At 47.4% G+C, this 19,514-nt stretch overlaps 1 protein-coding gene across 5 annotated transcripts in view; it reads right to left on the bottom strand.

Moving 5' to 3' along the window:
• Window positions 1-17,678, bottom strand: part of Ccdc136 (coiled-coil domain containing 136) — a 30,646-nt gene extending 12,968 nt beyond the window's left edge. The window contains exons 1-11 of one of the 5 annotated variants that reach the window (XM_090333264.1): window positions 17,585-17,659; window positions 16,881-16,988; window positions 14,391-14,645; window positions 14,240-14,314; window positions 8,233-8,556; window positions 5,357-5,468; window positions 4,625-4,793; window positions 2,304-2,444; window positions 1,850-2,002; window positions 1,430-1,600; window positions 745-924 (exon numbers count right to left, since the gene is read on the bottom strand). In XM_090333264.1, the coding sequence (XP_090189390.1) occupies window positions 745-924; window positions 1,430-1,600; window positions 1,850-2,002; window positions 2,304-2,444; window positions 4,625-4,793; window positions 5,357-5,468; window positions 8,233-8,556; window positions 14,240-14,314; window positions 14,391-14,645; window positions 16,881-16,988; window positions 17,585-17,642 (1,746 nt within the window). In that variant the 5' untranslated portion in view covers window positions 17,643-17,659. Of the gene's footprint in view, window positions 1-744; window positions 925-1,429; window positions 1,601-1,849; window positions 2,003-2,303; window positions 2,445-4,624; window positions 4,794-5,356; window positions 5,469-8,232; window positions 8,557-10,338; window positions 10,479-14,239; window positions 14,315-14,390; window positions 14,646-16,880; window positions 17,065-17,584 lie in introns of those variants that run through there. The other 4 variants (XM_090333263.1, XM_090333265.1, XM_090333267.1 and 1 more) reach the window with 4 other exon arrangements.
• Window positions 17,679-19,514: the final 1,836 nt, after the last annotated feature.

Raw genomic sequence — 19,514 nt, 5'->3', positions numbered from 1 at the left:
CCGAAAGGCAAGTAGACTGCCATATTCTCAGTTTTCTTCCTCCTGAAGGCCTTTCTCTGGGATACAGATTGCTAGGTACATTCGAGCAGAATGTGACAAGCTCCACTAGTGCCCGAGACCCTTGATCCAATATGTTTCAACATCTTTCCCCTTTGAATCTTTCATTACTCAATGGCATAAATGGCAATGGCTTCTATTTTATACTACAGAGGAACAAAGTGAATGAAGCCTTATGTATTACTACCAAGACTTATTACTAAAAAGAAATAAGATAAATTACTCTTGATTTGAAGGGGGCAAAAATTCAAGCCTTGAGCATATATTCCATGACTTAGAAGAGATTCTACAAGAATCTACTCCTTCTAATACTCAATCAGCATTCTGGCCATACACCAAATCCCCTAAATAGAACACTTGTAACCTGCTTCAGTAAACTGGCCTCATTCTTTCTAGCCCCAACAGCATTAGTTGTGTACATGAACCTATGCATATATTCCTCTCTATTAAAGTGGCTACCACTACAGTTGTAATACTGATGTCCAAATGCATACACATATGTAAAACAGTCATCAGACAGGGATTTAGGAGTACTGATCTGGCTCAAAGTTGAGGCAAACTGGGTAAAAGTGAGCAGACATAACCTGCTCTGTCTCCTACCCTCAGCTGAATGGCCTCATCTTGCTTCTACATCTCCTTTCTCCAGAGCAGGTGCCAAGAGCATGTACCACTCTGCACTACAATTACCTTCTTGTAACATGTGTCCTCAGGAATGGACTGGGTGCTCTTAAGCTGGTTCAGCTCCATCTGGCAAAGCATGAAGTCCTGCTCCAGTTGGTCATACATGTGCTTCTGCAGCTCCAGTTCCTCCTTGCTGGTCTGGTATAGTCCCTTCACCTCCTGAAGCTCAAGTTGCATCCCTACATTCTGGGCAGGGGAGGTCCAGCTATCACCCTAGTGCTCCTCTGCCTTATTTTGTGTTCAGGCAGAGAGCAGAGGGTGAATTAATCCTCCCTTATTCTTTCCTTTCTGGCCCCGATGATTTTATCCCAGCCAGGAAGATCTAAGTTCGATCCATCCTTAACAGGCTGAAACTCTGACCTTGTGACACTGGGCATTTTTTTCTGGGGGGAGGGGAGAATTGGGGAAGGAAAAGGGCTTCCTGCATATAGGCTAATTTTATGATTGAAATTATCAAAGGAAGTTGTGAGTATCCTATCTCCCAGGAGATCAGCAGTCCCACCAACATTGGAGATAGAAGTCAAGGCCTCATTTCCTCGGTAAGCACTCTAGCATCAACCTTCTCTGTGCCCCTCTTTGGTCCACTTATAGCAGCTCCTCCACAGCACTCCCTCTAGACCCAGTCCTCTGTGCTCACCCTCACAGAAGAGCTTGCCTGGCTACAGTCTCCCTCATCTGGCCCTCCTTTTACCTTCTCATCGCTCTCGCGCAAAGAGGCTGCCATGTCCCGGAGACAATACAGCTCTGCCTCATGGGACCGTAGCTTCTCCTGCAGGTGACATTGCACTTCTAGCAGCTTCTCCTTTTCATTCATGATGCACTGGTGCTGGGCCTGGAGCCTCTGGAGCCGGCACATTAACTCCTGTATGCAGGACTTCGGTTTGCACCACTGGGTTCTGTGGCCCTGCTCATCTTCCCAACTCACTCCCAGCCATTGGCGAGTTGCACATTTACTCCTTCCTCCCATGGTTTTTGCCACAGGGCCTCCTATTGGAGGGTGCTACGTAGCTGGTGGCTAGAATTATTTTTAACTCCAATCTTATTCACCTTTCCCCCAAACCTCAGACTGCTTTTTGTACCTGGGTTATCCCATCACCTCTGGTGTGGTTACCTTCTCATTTTGGGTGTCTGTAGATTTGCTGAGTTTGAGCTGCCGAAGCTCACACTGAAGTTGCATCTGCACCTTCAAGAGCTCATTCTGCTCATCCTGGCTAGCATCATACTTTTGCTGCAGGGTACAGAGCCTGGACTTCAGCTCCTCATTCTGCAGTGGGGAGGAGGATGGAGGATGGAGGTAGATCGGTTATTCTCGAGAAACAGCAGGCCTCCACACTCCAGGCCACGTTGGTTCTTTTTCAGGTGCAGATACTCTGGAAAGCTTCCCTGCTTCTGTTTTGGTTTCTTTAGTGAGGTAGGCTCTCAACAATGACCACCATTTCTAGAATACCATGCCACGTGGCTTCTGCAACTGGTCTCCAGCACCAGAGCCCAGACTCACTTGCAGTATACACCCAGCCTTCCCAAAAGCAGTAGCTCCATACAGACTCTCCCCCCACAGATATTACCTGGGCCAAGCTGTGGGAGTTCTGAAACCGGAGCACCTCATTCTGGGCGCACTTAAGCTCCCTCTGCAGCCGCCTCTGCTCCTCCTCACCGGCCCGGCGATGATGCTGTAACTCTTGCACCTCACAACACAAGCTTTTACACTGCAGGAAACAGAACAGGGAAGTTGATGTGTGGCAGGTGCCATGTGTACTCCAGGAACAAGCTGGGAAAATGTGACACTTGGGTTGAAATATAGGTGTGTGTTACTTAATACTTAACATGGACTCATGTTGAGAAACATGTCACTAGGCCATTGAAGCATTTGTACAGACATCATAGAGTATACATAAATTTACTACACACCTAGGCTATATAACATGTGTGTACCTATACACATATATGCACATACACATACCCATATATGTCTATATTACAGTCTATTGGTCTGAGGGCCAAGAACATGAGATTAAATCATGCCCAACAATATGAGATTAAGCCAGGTGCTAGTGGCTCATGCCTGTAATACTAGCTACTGAGGAGGCTGAGATCTGAGGATCAAGATTCAAAACCAGTCCAAGTACAAAAGACTGCAAGACTCATATCTCCAATTAACTACCAGCGAACTGAAGTGGGACTGTGGCTCAAAGTGATAGAGCACTAGTTTGGAGCTGAAGAACTCAGGGAGAGCACCTAGGCCCCAGGACTGACACAAACAAACAAACAAAAAAGAGCATGAGATTAAATCAGCCCATGAGATTAAACAAAAGAACATGAGATTAAATCACATATGTAAGATAAAATGAGATCCAGTGAATGATTTTTTTTAAAAAAATATTTAACACAGAGCCATGTGGCTCTTGCCTGTAATCCTAGCTACTCAGGAGACTGAGATCTGAGGATCAGAGTTCAAAGCCAGCCTGGGTACAAAAGATGGTGAAATTCTTTTTTTTTTTTTTTTTTTGCCAGTCCTGGGCTTGAGCTCAGGGCCTGAGCACTGTCCTTGGACTTTCTCAAGGCTAGAGCTCTACCACTTGAACCTCAGCACCACTTCCGGCTTTTTTCTATGTATGTGGTACCGAGGAATCGAACCCGGGTCTTCATGCATGCTAGGCAAGCACCTTAACCACTAGGCCAAACTCCCGGCCCCAAGATGGTGAAATTCTTATCTCCAATTAATCACTAGAAAACGGGAAGTGGGACTGTGGTTCCAGGGGTAGGGACAGCACCCAGGCCTGGAGTTCAAGTCCCTGACCCACCAAAAAAAAAAATGTGTTTGTGTGTGTGTGTGTGTGTGTGTGTGTGTGTGTGTGTGTGTATGTATGTATGTATGTACGTATATTTAACATATACTAAGTGTTTCTGGCATACTGCTCTACAGTAAACTTTTCTCTGTGTGTGTGTGTGTGTGTGTGTGTGTGTGTGTGTGTGTGTGTGTATGTTGGTAGTGAGGCTTGGTCTCAGGGTTTTGTGTTCTCACTTTTTTTTTTTGCCAGTCCTAGGGACTGAACTCAGGGCCTGAGCACTGTCTTTGGGTTTTCATTAAAGCCAGAATTCTACCACTTGAGCCACAGCACCACTTCTGGCTTTTCTCTGTATGTGGTACCAAGGAATTGAACCCAGGTCTTCGTGCATGCTAGGCAAGTACTCTATCACTAGGCCAAACTCCTGGCTCCTCACTTAACTTTTTTTGCTCATAGCTGGTACTCTAGCACTTGAACTACACTTCTAATTCAGCGTTTTTGCTGGTTAATTGGACATGGTCTCATAGACTTTTTTACCCAGGCTAATTTTGAACTACAGTCCTCCAGTTTCAGCCTTCTGAGTAGCTAGGAGGTGTGAGCCTATCTAGCTCCCAGCATACAGTAAGCATCTCTGTTTTTATAAGTAGAAAAATATAATATTCTAAAGTAACAAAACAAAGTTTATAATATAGAAACTAGCATAGTTGTTTATTATTACTGTTAAGCCTTATATACTGTACATGATTGTATGTGCCATACTAGGACTGGAAGCACAGTAGATTTGTCTGTACTAGACTACAACATCATTAGGTGATAATGCCTCAGGTCCATCATAATGTCTTGGTACCACCTTCTCATATATATACATACATACATATATATACACACATACATACATACATACATACGTGGTTTATTTTTTACTGTAATCTCATCATATGATATATGACTATATTTACATAAGAGAGACTAATAGAATCCCCTGTGGTACCATCTCCGACCATGGTGCATGCCTCCTCTGTCAGTCCTGGACTTATCACAAACCAGGAAATAAGAGGGAGCCAGTAGAAAGGCCTACCTTCCCATTCTCCAAAGCCTACCTTATTTTGCATGTCATGCATCTGCTCCTCGGCTCCCAGAAGCTGCTGGCGCAACAAATGCATTTCAGGATCAGGCTCCAGGAAGTCCATTTCTGAAGTCTGAGACTCTGTTGACATCATACACCTTAGCGTTTGGGATTCCAGCCACTTCTCCGTTGCTCTTCGTGTCCTGTAACCCAGAACCCAGAGCTGTGTTGAGAGCTCTGCTTGTAACACCAAGCCAAATGTCCTTAGCCTTGATAGCTTCAGTTTAAGGCCAAGATAGTAAAGGACTTTTTACTGTGATATACTTCTTAAATACACATATTTAGATACAGATTGCTTCTCAGTCTTCTAGCTAAGATCAAGGGCAGGAGATTACAGAAAGCACTTTTGGCTTTGCAATGCCCTAACAGTGTTGATCAAGTTCATTTCAAGGATGGACCTGGTGTCAAGCCGGTTTCAATAAGAAGGCTCTGTGCCATTACACTGAATCACATCTGTGTGGGAAGCAAGGAATCTTTTCTGCTCTATTCAGGACAGAGCAAGAAATGAAAGGAAATAAAATCTTAGAACCAATTCAACTCTAGTCCTGAGACAATTGTGTTGAATGCTGTGCCTGCTTCTAAGTGGTCTCTGTATACTTGCAATACCATGGAAAGAACTGGGCTCAGGTCTAAGGAACACTCACAACCCTAGCCTCTGCCTCTCAGGGAACAGCACTGGGGCCCCTTCCCTGCCTCATGGCTGTACCTCTCACTCTCCAGCTCAGCAAGCTGCCCCGTAAGGCTGCTGTTGCTCTCCTGCAGGGCCCGGTACTCCTCATTCAGAAAGTGGTAGCGTTCCCGCAGTTGCTGTAATTCTTCTGTAGAAGATAAGCAGAAAGGAAGATTCCCATAGGTGGAAAGCACTGATGACCCTCATCTTTCTGCCCCAAACCTAAAAGCAGAGAGCTAAAGAGGCTCTCTCTTTCTGGAGACAGAAAAAAAAAATACCACATGCAGAGGCTTAGGAGACAGAGCCCTTAAAATTCCACAGTGAGATGACTCTTTGTCTTCTTTCCAGTAGCTACCCGTCCCCACTCTGATCTGCCCAGGAGATGCACCCTTCTTAGCTTATCTTCAAAGGATCAACAAGGTAGGGACTTGAATTCTTCAGAGTTTAAATACATTTTTGGCATATAATATTAAAAGTTTCTGCTTAACTTTATCATTTACTTATTTATTTGCAATACAGGAAATTGGACCTAAGGTAACAGGCCCTCATCCTAAAGCTTCCATTTAACTGTTAATAATTATCTTTTTGCTATGCTTTTAGTACAAAACCTGATCAATGTGAACTGCCAGAGGTTACATGGATAGATCTTGCTCTTTAGAAACAACTGAAGATACTTGCCTGGGTTTCCTGTTTTGTTTTGTTTGGTGGTACTGGGCATCGAACCCAGGGCCTGTCGTATGCTAGATAAGCACTCTACCATTGAGTCACCCTTCAGCTCCAAGTATTCTTTCTAATTGTCTTTCACCTACTGACAGAAAAGCCCATCCCAGTAGTCAGACCCATGTACCACACATAAGCATTAGAAGAAATCCATTTGAGATGCTTAGCTTGTGTCCCTAAGTACAAGTCACCAATGTTTTCTAATTTGTGATCTCTTAGACACTAAAGTTACTGACATTTAAGGAACATAACTTACTCTAATTACAACACAAGACCTATCTCTTACCTTCTGAAGACTCAACCTCTTGAAACTACTTCTAGTATTTTCACTTTATTCTAGTCAGAATTTTTTTTGCCAGTCCTAGGGCTTGCACTCAGGGCCTGAGCACTGTCCCTGGGCTTTTCTCAAGGACAGCACTCTACCACTTAAGCCACAGCACCACTTCCAGCTTTTTTCTGTGTATATAGTACCAAGGAATCGAAACCAGGTCTTCATGCATGCTAGGCAAGCACTCTACCACTAAGCCATGCCCCTGGTCCTCCAGTCAGAAATTCTTAAGTCTACTGCAGATTAGCATCAAAGGAAGGAAGGATTAATAGTCTGAGTAATAACTAACCTTGCAATAAGCTTTAGACTTGATGGTTTTGACCTTGGATAAGTATTCCATTTAATCCTTGAATTAGCCATATATGTTTTGTTTTGTTTTGTTTTTTTCCCAGTCCTGGGGCTTGAACTCAGGGCCTGAACACTGTCCTTGGGCTTTCTCAAGGCTAGAGCTCTACCACTTGAGCCACAGCACCATTCCCAGCTTTTTCTATGTATGTGGTACCGAGGAATCACATGTGTCCTAAGTCCTCTTTCTGCTCAAGTTTCCTATCTAAGGGTAAGATTTTATTAATCAATCGGGTTTCATATCCCAGGAATGAGGCTTACAGAGAGAATAACTAAAATTCATTCTACAACTGAGTGAACTTGTTTCTGAATTCAGGTCAGATTCACTCTCAGCCAAAGCCTTCTGCCTGTGCTAGTCTCCCTCTCCCAGCATCACCAGTCAAAAGGCCCTAATGAAAGGTGGGATACAATGCTTTGATTCCTTATTGACTGCCTTTGCTTGACCTGACCAAACACAGGGCCTGCATTATACCCAGATCATAAATCTAACCTAAAATAAAGGCAAACTCTCTGTCATGGATTCTAACAACTAGCTGGGGGACTCTCTGTCTGAAATTAGGCTAAAAGCTTTTGAGTAGCTCATGCCTTACTAGAAATAATCTTTCTTTCTCAGCAGTTCTTGTTCTCTGATTTGTTGACCCCTAAAATTATTACTTTGAGAAGGGCAAAAGAAGCCTAAGAACTAGCCTACTGCTATCTGGAAAATGACTGGAGACTCCCCTAACACAGCCCAGGCAAAGAGCCATGATGCCGATGCAACTGGAAAAGGTTCCCAAGGTGACAGGCCTTTTTACATTCATCAAAGAATTGGACAGACATTTCCAGGAAACTCTTTCCTTCTTTGTTTTTTTTTTTTTTTCCAGTCCTGGGCTTGAGCTCAGGTTCTGAGCACTGTCCTCGGACATTCTCAAGACTAGAGCTCTATCACTTGAGCCTCAGCACTGCTTCTGGCTTTTGTTTTGTTTTTGTTTTTTTGTTTTTGTTTTTGTTTTCCAGTCCTGGGCTTGGGCTCAGGGCTTGAGCACTGTCCCTGGATTTTCTCAAGGCTAGGGCTCTACCACTTGAGCCACAGCACCACTTCTGGCTTTTTGCTACATATGTGGTACCGAGGAATCGAACCCTGGTCTTCGTGCATGATAGGCAAGCACTCTACCACTAGGCCAAACTCCCGACCCCATGGCTTTTTTTTTTTTTCTATGTATGTGGTGCTGAGGAATCGAACCCCGGTCTTCATGAATGCTAGACAAGCACTCAACCACTAAGCTAAACTCTCATCCCAGAAACTTTCTCTGAATATGAATCCCCAGGGTGGATTTCCATAGGGCTCCTTCTTACACCACCACAGACAAGTTGTATAATAGCTAGGTGAAGTTTTCCTCTCCTATAGTCTAGAATAGAACCTGAAGGATTTTTCTAGAGGTTTCTAACACATAATGTAACCTTGCTTTTTTAACCACCTTCCTAAGATGTCCTCTGCTCAATTCTGCTGACAGACCAGAAAAAGGATTCACTCTCATACCTTGCATCCCAGGGAATTCTGAGACACTTAAACTGTCGGATGGGTCAGAGCCCTTTAATTCCATTTCTGCACGGAGTGAAGCGATCTCCATCTCATAATCCCCTCGGATGCGTTCCATGTCTTCAAGCTCATTTTGCAACCGGTAGAGATCATCCTGCATCGATGCCATGTCACTCTCATGTTCAGTTGCGGAATCTGCTGCGGCTTGCCGCAGGGTCTGGATCTCAGATCGGGCCAAGTGCAATTCCTGTTCTATTTCCTTAAGTTCACTTTCTTTCTCACGCTCTAAGAGGGAAATCTCCTCCCGTAGATGCCGCAGTTCACCTGCAAAGCCCAAAGTTTGAGACAATCAAGAGAGTAAGTGAACCAATTTAACACTGGAGAGGCACATAGTTTAATTATTGTCTATAAACTTCTGGCAACCTAGTCTCTACCCCAATAAAAAAAAAGTAGGGCATCCTATGGTATGGAATGAAAAGGGAAAGTGACTCTGCCACATTTTACAAGTGAAAGCTGAAAGGCACTTTTTGAGGCTCTACAAAGACAGTGGGAACAGGCTATTATGAATACAAAGTATAAAGCACTTCTAAGGAATTATTTGAGAGTTAAAAAAAAAAAAAAACCTAACTGGAAGCATTTTTTTTTTTTTGCCAGTCATGAGGACTGAACTCAGGGACTGAGAACTCTACCACTTGAGTCACATTATCACTTTCAGCTTTTTTTTTTTTCTATGTATGCAGTACCGAGGAATTGAACCCTGGTCTTCATGGATGCTAGGCAAGTACTCTTACCACTTGGCCAAATTCCTGGCCCTAACTAGAAGCATTTTATTGATGCCCTAAGTCTTTCTATAAATTTCCTTGCTAAAAAAATGTTTCTCAAGATTATTTTCCCCTATTCATCTTGGGAATTTATAAATTATAGTTTCAGAATCCTTTTGCACAATTTTGTAATAAGTACCGGGCCCCAGAAAACATGCATCTAGAACTTATGGCTGAAATTCAAATGTAAGATCATCACATTATAACCAAACAGGGAATAGTAATCTAAATACTGACTGATAAAGGGCTGTTTTAATTGACAAGAGGTTAAATAGAATAACATAGCTATTTAAAGGGAAGTGAAAAATCTATAGGTTAGATATTTTAAAAGGCTAATCCTTTCTCTCTTGCCATATTACTTCTCTCATTCTCACTTTTTCCTCTCTCCCTTGTGCTATCACCACTCAGTGGATGCCAATGTTGGTGCCATCTTGGATTGCCATCCAAGTTTTGGCTCCAAAATAAGTATTTATTATGAATAAAGAAATTTTAAAAATCAGAAGAGAACCTACTTAGGACACAGTACCTGTAATTACATGCCTGTAATCCCACACACCACAGGCTAAGGCAAGACTTTGAGCCCAAGAATATGAGACCAGCATGAGAAGCCTAATGAGACCCAGTTTTAAAAAAACAACAAACCAGGAGACAAATTTGGACATACTCTAAACACTGCCTCGACAGGGAATCTCAGGGAATCTCAGGGAAGGCGGGTACTCTACCATTTGAACCACTTGCCCAGCCCTTCTATCCCTATCCTTCTGAGTGTAAATGTGCTTTGTACTGGGCCTCCTGCTCTGGAATGTTCCTAGCTGCCTCCTCTCTTTGGTCGACTTTCCAAGAATTCGTGATCACCTCCCAAAGCCAGTAGTCCCCCTACTGGCTTCCTAATGGAAGGAGTAAAATGGCTACTCCACTTCCACTACCGAGGTGACCCGGGTCCTAAGGCTCACTGTCGAGTGGAGGAGGCTGGTCTGTAGGATGTAGGCCCAAGAGCCTTGGGGTGGGCAGGGGAGAGGGGGAACAGAACAACCTCCAGCTCCCTAATCCACCCGGCTGTATGAAGGGCCCAGTCCTCTCCATTGGTCATGGAAGAAGACGCAGTGGGAGTGTGAGGCCTGTGGGGCGAGGCCCAGCCAGAGCCCGGAGCGTCGGGGGTTAGAAAGGCCAGAGGAAGGTTCTAAAGGGCTGGCGCCGGTTGACTGGGGGCAAATGGGCCCTTCGGGGCGAGGCCCAGGACTCGGGACTCCGGCTTTGGGGGCACAGCGGTCGCCTGGTCACTCACTGGTTATGGCCTCCATTTCGTCGGCCCCCCACAAGCGGTTTCAATGGGGGGCCTCCCGCCGGCCGGTCCCGGCCCCAAAGGGGCTGTGGCGGCCCGAACGGCCTCTGAACGCCAGATACCTCTGGAGCCGCGCGCACCCTCTGGGCGGAAACGGGCAACGCGCGTGCGCCAGGATGGTCTCAGGCGCCTGCGGCCGGGTGGGGCGTGGCACGCGAGGCGCCCGCCGCAGGCCGGGCTCCTGGTCTAGATGAGATCTGCCTCATCTAGAACCCCTAGCAACAACCCTACTATTTTCCCAGGTAGGGCACTAGTGTGTTTATGCTGACGTTTGACTTCAGGGTCTTACAGGTGCTTCACCTGTTCAGATTCACAGGTTTCCCACTTATTACTGGAAAGGAAATATTCCTTCTCCAAGCTAAGGCTAGCACTTTCAATCCTCGTGTCTCTGGATCTTCTCCTTCATCCTGCACCCAAGATCTAGCCAGATCTGTCTCATACACCTCTACCTTTACCCCATGTTATCTTCTCTTAAATGACTGTTAGGTGTGATCTATATTCACATTCTCCATGTGACTCCCCATATTCTCTTCAGTCCATTAGGTCAGCTTTGTATTGGCACTGAAATGGCTCAGGATTCTTTGCTAACTCCCATGGCCATCTCACTTGCCTTAGCAACTGTGAGCACTGTGGTTCATGATCTCCTTAAAGCACTTTCTGCTCTCAGTCTCCAGAGCATGGCATACTTCAAGAATTCCTTCTATTTCAGTTTTTCTCATTCACTTCTTCTATATTGGATCTCCAAATATGGGGTTATCTCTGGGATTGGACTCTTTTCTCTCCGTATCTGGTATCTTTCCATGTAACAGGACAGTCATTTGTCATGGACTCTAATATTGTCTCTGTCTTCAGCTTTGATTTCTCTCCTGGTTCTGGATGTCTATACCCAACTGCCTCCTTTGCAACCACCTACATGTCAAACTCATCAGGTAGAAAATACCTTAAATAGGTCCCCTAATCCCCAAACTCATTTCTTGTCAAAGATTTCCCATCCCAATAAACAATGCCACCATTCACTCAGTTTCTCTAGGTAAAGACATCTTTCATGTCCCTGACAGAATTGTTTTTATACTGTTCCAGGTTCCACACACAATTGTTAAAGTGCTCTTTTAAAGAGTAGAGCAAAGGGGCCTGGAGTTTGGCCTAGTGGTTAAAGTGCTTGCCTAGCATGCACGAAGACCCAGGTTCGATTCCATGGTACCACATACATAGAAAAAAGCCGGAAGTGGTGCTGAGGCTCAAGTGGTAGAGCTCTAGCCTTGAGAGAGTCCAAGGACAGTGCTCAGGCCCTGAGCTCAAGCCCAGGACTGGCAAAAAAAAACACTGGGTTCCATCTCCAAAGTATATATGATCACACGCACGCACACACACTCTACCTAACAAAAAAGACCTTAACAATGTAAAACGTACCATTTCACCTGAGCCCTAGCTCTAAGGCCTTCTGATGGCTTTCTGATGCACTTAAAATGAAATCTAGACCTCTCATCTGGCCTACAAGGCCTGTCTATGATAACATGCCTCTGCCTGGCCCTCAGAATTTTATCCTACCAGAGTCAACCTCATGTAGTTTGCTGCAGCCACAGAGGCCTTTGTTTTGTACTTCATTCTTACCTCTGGGCCTGGAATGTTTCTCTGTCAGATCTCCAGGTGCTGGCTCCTCATTATTCAGTTCAAATGTCATTTTCTCAAAGAAGATTTTTCAGGCTAATCTAAAATAAACTCCCATCTCATTTCCTTTTCCATTTATCTTTTTTTTTTCGGGGGGGGGGAAGGCTGGTACTTGGGCTTAAACTCAGGGCCTGAACACTGTCCCTGGGCTTTCTCTCAAGGCTAGCACCCTACCACTTGAGTCATAGCACCACCTCTGGCTTTTTCTGTGTGGTACCAAGGAATCAAACCCCGAGCTTTGTGTATGCTAGGCAAGCATTCTACCACTAGACCATGATCCCAGCCCTCATTTATCATATTTTTATATTATCTTCATTCACTAGTGACATCTGAACTGATTATTTTCTGGCAGAATGTGCGTGTGTGTGTGTGTGTGTGTGTGTGTGTAAGGGAGAAGGGGGGAGAGAGAAGGAGAGAGAGAAAGAGAGAGAGAGAGAGAGAGAGAGAGAGAGAGAGAGAGAACTGGGGCTTGCACTCAGGATCTCTGGCTGTCTCTCTCTTGCCTTTTTTTTGTTGTTGTTTTTTGGTTTTTGGTTTTTTGCCAGTCCTGGGCTTGAGCTCAGGGTCTGAGCACTGTCCTTGGACTTTCTCAAGGCTAGAGCTCTACCACTTGAGCCACAACACCACTTCCAGCTTTTTTCTATATATGAGGTACTGAGGAATCGAACCCGGGTCTTTGTGCATGCTAGGCAAGCACTCTACCACTAGGCCAAACTCCCCGCCCATTCTTTTGCCTTTTTCACTCAGGGCTGTACGATTTGAGTCATACATCCATTTCTGGGTTTTGTTGGTTAGTTGGAGATAAGAGTGTCAGAGCATTTTTTGCTGGGTTGATTTGAACCTAAATTCTCAGATCAGCCTCCCAAGTAGAATTACAAGCATGAGTCAGAGAGCCCAGCTAGAATCTTCTCTTCATTAGGGATTTGGTTTATCTTGTTCATAGCTATTCCTTCAAATACAGAGTTTCAATAAGTCGACAAATGAATTTGTACCACTTTACAGGCAAGAAACAAAGTCTCAATTTGATAAAAAATGGCTTGCTTAAGATCACAATTTTTTTTTTTTTTTTGCCAGTCCTGGGCTTGAGCTCAGGGTCTGAGTACTGTCCTTGGACTTTCTCAAGGCTAGAGCTCTACCACTTGAGCCTCAGCACCACTTCCGGCTTTTTTCTATGTATGTGGTACCGAGGAATCGAACCCGGGTCTTCATGCATGCTAGGCAAGCACTTTAACCACTAGGCCAAACTCCTGGCCCTAAGATCACAAAATTTATAAATAGTAGAGCTGGCCTAAGATTTTAAGTGAGCTGAGATTAATGCCTATGTTCTTTTCTCTGCTATACATCTCCTACCATTTCTCCTCTTCTTTGCCACACTCCTATAGTTCCCTTTGTTTCCATGTCCTGTCCCGTTCTCTTTCCTTCCAGCTCTTTGCTTTGCTTGTTCCTCTTCAGGTCTTCTTTTCCTCTCTCTCTTTTTTTGTCTCCCATTTAAACTTTTCATTTGGTTTGATCTTAGTTCTACCTACAGAATCCCTGCTGCTTTCTAGGACAACTCCCCTAAACTTTGTGGAAGCTCACAAAAGTAACAAAAGCTTCCCCTTTATTTGGTGGCAGCAGTGGAATGTGGGACGCCTGCCTTGTTCCTTTTCAGAGACAAAGACACATGGGCATTGGAAAAGAGGAGCTTGGGGGCAGGGCAAAGCTCAGATCCAAGGGAGGCTAAGAAGTACGGTTTTTTTTTTTCAAGGTGTACCCCCTAGTCATGTTATTGGCTTCCTGCATGTCTACTGGTTCCCTTTAGGACAGGAAAAAAAAAATCTAGCTTACAGTTTAATCTTGATGTCTACCTTGGTTCTCCTTGATCAGGAGGACAGGGATGCAGAGTGAAGGAGCAGGCTGAGGACAGGAAAGGAAGGGTGAGCCTGGGATACATGTAAGAGAGAAAGGTAAAAAAAAAAAAAAAAAAAAAAAAAAAGGAAATAGGACGATAGAGAAGCCAGACAGTATTACAAAGAAAGGAAATTGGGGAATGAGGAGAGTTGGAGAGACAAGGAGAGAAGAAGGGTAAGAATGGCTGAAAAGTAAGTTATTGTCACCTGCTGTGTTTCAGGGGGAAAAGACTTGGGTGGCGATGAGTATGGCCACCCCTGCCTCAGTCTGAATCAGGATTGATTACCTTGGAGCTGCTGGATCTGCTTGGTGAACACCTCAGCCTGCTGGGCACTGGCCAGTCGTTCATCCTCCAGAAGTCCTGCAGTGGGAGGGAGTATTGGGCTCAGATTTGAGCCTTTGGCCCTAGGCCCCCTACCCTAGTCACAGATGCTCACCTTGTAACTCCAGGGAGTCATCCTCATGCTGCCCTGCCAGCTCACGAGTCTCCTCCAGCTCTGCCACCAGCTGCAGTACCTGAGCCCTCAGCTCCTCCAGCTCTGTCTCTGTGAGGCTCAGGCCCCGGTGCTTGCCAACTGACAGAGAGCTGACACTGCCACTTTTCTGAACTTGTTCTTCTTCTTCTTCCACCTCTTCTTCCTCATCCTCTTCCTCCTCTTCTTCCTCATACAGGGCTGGAAGTAATACCTCCCCTGAGAGAGCCCCCATCCCACCAAAGAGTTAGTACCTACCTCCTGTCCGGTCTCCAGAGCCCTCCATCTCACCACCCCATGGCCCAGATGATAGAAGAATGCCGACTGCTGTCCCCCAGCTGTGGGACCCATACTCATGACAAGTCCTCTGGTGTAAATGTCAAGTCTGGAGGCTTCCCTTCCCCATCTCAAGCTCTCCAGGGGCCCAGTATGGAACTTGATTGCCCCTTTCTGCAGCCTTTGAGCACAAAAGGCAGGCTTGTGCTGGCTCAGCCATGAGAGGCCTGCACAAGGGTACCTGGTATTTCTTTTCCTTTCTTTCCTCTCTCCCCACCCTCATCTTGGGCCTTGAGCTTAAGATCTGGGCTCTGTTACTGAGCTTCTCTATGCTCAAGGCTAGAGCTCTATCACTTGAACCACAATGCGACTTCTGCTTTGTCTGTTTATGTGGTACTAAGGAATCGAACCCAGGGCTTCACTCATGCTAGGCAAGCACTCTACCACTAAGCCACCTCTCCCAGCCTGATGCCTGGTATTTCTATTCTTGTTTCTGGGTAGTAAGACAAGTAGTTGATAAAAGATTCAGGCTAGTTTAGGCAAAAACTTGAGACCCTACCAGAAAAGTAATTAAAGCAAGACTGTATAGCATGTTCAAGGCCTTAAGTTGAACCTCAATACAGCTACCAAAAAAAAAAAATGCAGACTCTTGATGTGTCTTTATGCCAACTGAAATAATTATTAATTTGAGGGTTTATAGACAGCTAAATAATTATTTGAGTGGCTTGTGAGACATTAGCTTTTCCATAGCAAGAAAGCATTACTGTCAGTAGCTAAAGAAAGAAAAAAATTGAATAAAACAAACCCAAGTGTTTACTGGAGAGAAATACTAGGGCCCTTTCAAATATATGTTATCAAATATCCTTTTTTTAAAAAATGTTGGGGCCAGGAGTTTGGCCTCGTGGTAGAGTGTTTGCCTAGCATGCAGGAAGACCTGGGTTCAATTCCTCAGTACCACATACATAGAAAAAAGCCAGAAGTGATGCTGAGGCTCAAATGGTAGAGCTCTAGCCTTGAGAAAGTCCAAGGACAGTGCTCAGGCCCTGAGCTCAAGCCCGGGATTGGCAAAAAAAAAAAAAAAGTGCTGGCCGGGAGTTTGGCCTAGTGGTAGAGTACTTGCCTAGCATGCAAGAAGACCCTGGTTTGATTCCTCGGTACCACATACATAGAAAAAGCCAGAAGTGGTGCTGTGGCTCAAGTGGTACAGTGTTAGCCTTGAGGAAAGCCCAAAGGCAGTGCTCAGACCCTGAGTTCAAGCACCAGGACTGGAAAACAAAATGTGCTGTAAGATCCAGCTGGATTTTCCCCGGGGATGTCATGAGGTCTACCTTGGAGCCAAGATGGTTGTCAAGGTAGGTCTTAGGTTGATCATGTGTGCAAATGAAAGCTGGCTATCTTAATATATTTCTAAAAATGGGGGTTTGGTGCTGGTCCCTGCTTCTGGTTGATGAGAGCCCCCTTCTTTACTGCAATGCAGTTTCTATAAATAGCAAAGTCTTATGTGCTAGCGATTGTATTGTTTTAAAATTCTGAGTCTTTGGTTTTACTTTACACCGTTCATGAAGGACTCCATGTGTCATGGCCCCTTGAGAGGAGCAGAGTTGTCCATATTAAATGTGAAGAAGGGGGTGGGGCTGGAGATGCTTTATGGAAAGCCCTGGGTGCTGGCAGCAGCTCCCAAGTCACATGGGTGCAGTGGGGATGGATACATGGGCATTGGTAAATTGACTGCACCTATCCCTCCCCCCACACACACTCCCACCATGCTTTTTCGGGCCGTAAGGCTAGAGAACCCAAACCACAGGCTTCTATTAGAAGTTACCAGTGGTGGCCCCAGAGAGACAATTCACATGTCCTTGCTTTTTTAAAATAAAGAGACAGCTTTGGGATCTGGGTCGACAGGCAGTGAGAACAAACCCCCTGCTGAAAGACTGCTTCAAAGCTCTGTCCAACAAGGCCTTTCTCTCCACCTGGCAGCTGCCTCAGGACACACAATCTGGTTAGCTGGGCAATTAGGGTCCCAAAGGGGACCCTGGGGAGGACTGGAGCTCAGCAGCCAAAGAAGAGGGGCCTAAGGTGAATGGAGAGAGAGCTGGGCCCAGTGCTCTGGGGTCAAAGGAGGAAGGATGAAAAGGGAAGGGATGAGGGATGAGCAAAAGGCCTTTTCAGAGAACTCACCCTCCATAGCTTGCATCCCGCGCCGTTCCAAGGACCCCCAGCGTTGGCCTTTCTTCCTCTCGCAGCCTTCAGACACCTCATAGGAGCCTAAAGTGGTCACTGTGGATCCTGGGAGTCGGAAGAGAGGAGGCATTGTAGGGTGCCCTGGGTTTGGGGTTGGGGGCGACATGCCTCCCAGTCACCGCAGGAGGACTGGGGCTGGAGGGCCGCAGGACGGATCATTTCAGGGTCGCTGCGGGACTCACTCCGCCCCGTCCGCAGATCCTCCTCCCGCAGCCCCCCTCGCGGCCCGCGCGGCAGCCGGGTTCCGAGATCCTCTCCTCGGCAGACAGAAAGAGGGCGTGTGCCAGTTCAGCCTGGAGGGCGGAGAGGCGAGGGGCTGGGCCGGGAGGCCGCGGTGGAGCCCGGCGGGGAGGGCCGCGTGCGCAGAGGGGTGCGGCCCCTTCCCGGTCCTGCTTCCCTCCGCGCCCCCCGGGCCTCACCCACCCCACCCTCGCCCGGGCTGCACCGGCTCTGCGGAGGCGCGAAGGGCAGAGCCCCGGGAGTGCACGGCCGGGTGGGCGAAGCCCCAGGTCGAAAGATGGAGTCTGGGCCGGGGGGAAGGAAAGCGACCCCCCCACTTGCGCTGGAGCTCCGGGGGTCTGGACAGAGGGTAGCTGAGAGAGGTGGGGGGCGTGGGGAGCTGAGGGAGGGGCGGCTCTGACCTGGGCCCGGGCAGCTCCAGCCTGCGGCTCCCGCGCCTGCCCCCGCCCCGGCCTCCATGGCAGCTCCAGCCGCCGCCGCCTCCCGGAGCAAAAGCCGCAGCCGCGGGTCCGGGGACCCGGTGCGAGGTGCGCAAGGAGAAGGGAGGGCGGAGGGAGAGAGGGAGGGCGCGCCCAGGGGGCGGGGCCTGCCTGGGCTGCCTCCGCCAGCCCCAGCCCGCCCTCCCGCCCGCCGCCGCCGCCGCCCGGAAGCCCTCCCTGCCTGCCTGCCAGCCTGCTGGAGATCGGAGCCGGGGTCGGCGGAGCTACCGGGACTGACGGCTTCTCCCCGCCGCTCCCCCGCCAGAGGCGCCACCGCTCCCACCGGTTCTGGCGGCTCGTCCCGCCCCAGGTCAGCTGCGCGGAGGGACTGCCCGCACCAGGTGGCCCGGCCCGGTCCTGCCCAGTGATTGGGGCCGGCCAGGACTGACGGTCTCCTCCCCAAAGGCGCAGACACGCGCGCTCCTTCTCCTCTCCACCATCAGTGCTGACCCCCGACCCCAAGCGGTCGCCCAGGAGCCACGGCTAGGGCTGCAAGAGGGAAACTGAGGCCGAGATGTGCACACTTTGGCTCCCGATCCTCTGCTCCCGCTCACTGTCGCTCCGGCCCGCCCCGCGAGCCCCGCCCCGCCACGGCCTGCTGCCAGCCACCTGGTTTTCCCTCTCGAAGGAGAGATGGAGCCTGCTTAGCATATTAGAAGGTCGTTCACTTAACCAGCGTTTGCTAGACACTGGAGCTGACATCGCTGCACCAGTCGTTCAGGATTGAAGTGGTGGATGGGAGGCCACAAGGACCTCCAGGAAATTGCTGGGAAATTCCTAAGACACACACACACACACACACACACACACACACACACACACACACACACACACACACACACACACACACCAGTGCCTTCTCTTGCATTTCCCCTCCCAGGTCTGGGCACTCAGTGTTCACCACCATAGGCTCTGAAGCTCCAAGCTCTAGACATTGCCCAAGAAAGCGTTCTTTTGCCTGCACATACCCGGTTTACCCTTCACTCCTAGGCTGGAAGTCGCCCCTAGACAGCTTCCTCCCACACCCAGCTCTTCCTCACTGCATGCCCCACTTGTGCTTCCATCCCTTTTTTTTTTTCCTATCTCCAGCGTCGAACAGCGGATCTGTTAGAATAAAGAAGTAAATGTAACTCTCCCAACAACACAGGACTTTATACTTGAAGTGTTTCCTTCTAATAAGAACGTTGTCCAAAAGATAGACTCAAGACGTAATCCTAGCTACTCAGGAGCTGAGGATCACAGTTTGAAGCCAGCTCAGGCAGGAAAAATCCGTGAGTCTCTTATCTTCAATTAACTATCCCAAAGCTGCGAATAGATCTTGCAACCAAGTGCTGAAGTACTTGCTTTGAGCAAAAACAGCTCAGGGTAAATAAATACATAAAACGAAACAAAAGGTAAGCACTTTGGGCGAGTTGGGCACTGGTGGCTCACAACCTGTAATCATAGCTATCCAGGAGTCTGAGAGCTGAGGATCACAACTGCCTGCCTAGGTAGGAGACTCTTATTTCCAATTAACCAGCAAAAAGCTGGAAGTAGAGGTGTGGCTCACATGCCAGAGTGCCAGCCTTGAGCAAAAAAGCTAAGGGACCGCTTGCTTCCAAGACCTGAGTTCAAGCCTCCATACGGATGTGTGTGATACACACACACACACACACACACACACACACACACACACACACACACAAAAGACTCCCCTCCTCTGCCCTCCTTTTTTCTCCTCTCCTCTCGTTATCTCCACTCAAAAGCCTGGATATTCCGACAGGTGATGAGCAGCGATGAAAGATGTTTCATCTACACCCCAGAGGACAGGATCCTATTTCAGATCCTGTGGCCAAGGTGATCCAGGATGGAG

The sequence above is a fragment of the Megascapheus bottae genome, chromosome 5 (genome assembly GCF_031878675.1).
Source record: "Megascapheus bottae isolate mThoBot1 chromosome 5, mThoBot2.hap1, whole genome shotgun sequence".
NCBI lineage: Eukaryota > Metazoa > Chordata > Mammalia > Rodentia > Geomyidae > Megascapheus > Megascapheus bottae.
Note: the sequence above shows the minus strand (reverse complement) of the source record. Positions and strands in the feature narration are given on the sequence as shown.